At 34.8% G+C, this 2197-nt stretch overlaps 1 protein-coding gene across 1 annotated transcript; it reads left to right on the top strand.

Moving 5' to 3' along the window:
* The first annotated feature begins 6 nt into the window (after positions 1 to 6).
* LOC141372333 (ankyrin repeat domain-containing protein 26-like) lies at positions 7 to 2186 on the top strand. Its single transcript, XM_073890835.1, has 2 exons — positions 7 to 587; positions 1981 to 2186. Exons 1-2 carry the CDS (start codon positions 264 to 266, stop codon positions 1999 to 2001), a joined length of 345 nt encoding a protein of 114 aa, XP_073746936.1. The 5' UTR covers positions 7 to 263; the 3' UTR covers positions 2002 to 2186.
* The last annotated feature ends 11 nt before the right edge of the window (positions 2187 to 2197 follow it).

Raw genomic sequence — 2197 nt, 5'->3', positions numbered from 1 at the left:
GTCAGGCATCAAAAAGAGACCTAGAACTTGCTTTCCAGAGAGCAGAAAATGAATGGTTTCGTCTGCAGGACAAACTGAAGTTTGATGTGTCTAACCTAAAAGAAAACAATGAGCTTCTTTCTCAAAACCTTTCTAAAGCTGAAAGTAAATTCAATACTCTAGAAATTGAGCTCCATCACACAAGAGATGCTCTCAGGGAAAAGACTTTAGCTTTAGAATGTGTGCAAAGAGACCTAAGTGAAACACAGTGTCGGAAAAAGGAAATGGAACACATGTATCAAAATGAACAAGGTAAAGTGAATAAATACATCGGAAAGCAGGAATCCTTAGAGGAGAGATTATCTCAACTACAAAGCGAAAATATGTTGCTTCAACAGCAACTAGACGATGCTCACAACAAAGCTGCCAGTAAAGAAAATGTCGTAATTAATATCCAAGACCAGTTTCAGGATATCATAAAAAAACTTCAAGCTGAAAGTGAAAAACAAGGTCTTTGGCTGGAAGAAAGAAATAAAGAGTTAATCAATGAATGTAATCTTTTAAAAGAAAGAATGTATCAGTATGAAAAGGAGAAAGCAGAAAGAGAAGTAAGTATCCAGAAAGATAAATATTTTTCAAGCTTTCTCAGAGAAAATTCAAAGTAATGTTTGATTATTATTATTTTTAGAGAGAAAGAGTGCACCTGCACATGAATGGGAGTGGGGCAGAGGGAGAGGGAGAGAGAATCCCAAGAGGGCTCCACATCAGAGAACGCCACCTCATGACCCCGAGATCATGACCTGAATGATTATGGCTGAATTTTGAATCTAGTTGAATATAAAAAATAGAGAGACTCTAATTCAGCATAACTTGTATCCAGTAAATAAAAATTAAGATTTGAGAGGTGCTTTAATTTGAATAAAATTGTTGTGTCGTCTATGAAAGTTTAAGAGGTTAAGTTATCAATTGTTAATAGATAGCAGGCTGATATTAATAATTTAGTCTTATACTGCTAAAATAATAACTTTAATCTTTGTCACCACATTTTAATACCATGATGAATAGATAAATGGAAATGTTCATACCTGAAATGAGCATTTTGAAATTGAGATTCAATTAAGTGGATGGACTTGACGGTTTATTCCAGATTTCCCACATGAACTGAAGTGTAGATGCTGTATGTCAGTACTTTTCCTTTGGTAGCTTTTTATACATCTTAGGTTGGAATAATTTTATTTTTATTTATATAAATTTGAATTTTTAGTCTGAAATCATGTATCTTATGACCTTTTAACTCTTTGCAGGCACTTTTCATTAAATTATAATTTGGGACAACTGTGGTGAGCTTTAGCAAAACTGTTTGATTTAATCTTCCCACTGCTATTTATAATTTTTTAAGGCAATTTTACAAATAATTTGCTTCTTTCAAAGCTCAATTACTATCATTTGGGCATGAGTTTGTCCAATACAAAGAGAATTGTATCTGTAATATATTAATTTGGCATTGGATCTCCATTTTCAGATTAATGGGGGGCGGCAGGATTCTTGTGTAGCAGGAATGGAGGTCAGGGAGGGAGGTGAAAGCCAGGTTATCTAGGGCCTCGAAGCCCTTTAGAATGACTTCACTTTTGTTCTGAGATAGTAATCTCTTGGAAGGATTTGAGCAGAGGATGGAATATGTGAGGAACTTTGACATTAATTTAAGCCTCTAATAAAAAAGAGGGAAAACATTTCATAATGTTGAATTTACCACTGCTAGGCTCACCTATATACCCATTTCTTTTTGAGACTTCAGTAGGCTGGGAAGCTTTGCAGATTCATCAACAAGGAATGGATAGTGGGGCTGAATTAATTATCTAAGTAACCTAATACTGACCAGGCAGGAGGATCACACCTGTATGTGGTGATATTTTTCAAAGTACATATGTTCGAGTTACGTATTATTAACATAACTTAATAGTAAGATAATTTATAAAATCAGTAACAGAAACGTCTTATTAGGTAGCCGTGAGACACCTTTAGCTAGAACTGGCTGATGCCCTAAAAAAACAGTCTATGTCAGAGGCTTCACTGGAGGTTACATCACGTTGCCGTATTAATTTAGAAGATGAGACACAGGATTTGAGGAAGAAATTAGGTCAAATCAGACGTCAGGTATGTTTTGAATGTAGCATGTGTCAACAGTTAATCTGTAGCAGGTTAATATAAAGTGTTTTAG

The sequence above is a fragment of the Callorhinus ursinus genome, unplaced genomic scaffold (genome assembly GCF_003265705.2).
Source record: "Callorhinus ursinus isolate GAN/ISIS: 27379988/994484 unplaced genomic scaffold, GSC_fseal_2.0 scaffold7796, whole genome shotgun sequence".
In the NCBI taxonomy this organism is placed as follows: Eukaryota; Metazoa; Chordata; class Mammalia; order Carnivora; family Otariidae; genus Callorhinus; species Callorhinus ursinus.
Note: the sequence above shows the minus strand (reverse complement) of the source record. Positions and strands in the feature narration are given on the sequence as shown.

What these genes read in the sequence shown, in the direction of transcription:
- LOC141372333 (XM_073890835.1), top strand. Translation starts at nt 264, where the DNA reads ATGGAACACATGTATCAAAATGAACAAGGTAAAGTGAATAAATACATC. An exon ending in AGGAGAAAGCAGAAAGAGAA is followed by an intron (nt 588 to 1,980) that starts GTAAGTATCCAG and finishes ACGTCTTATTAG; the next exon opens with GTAGCCGTGAGACACCTTTA.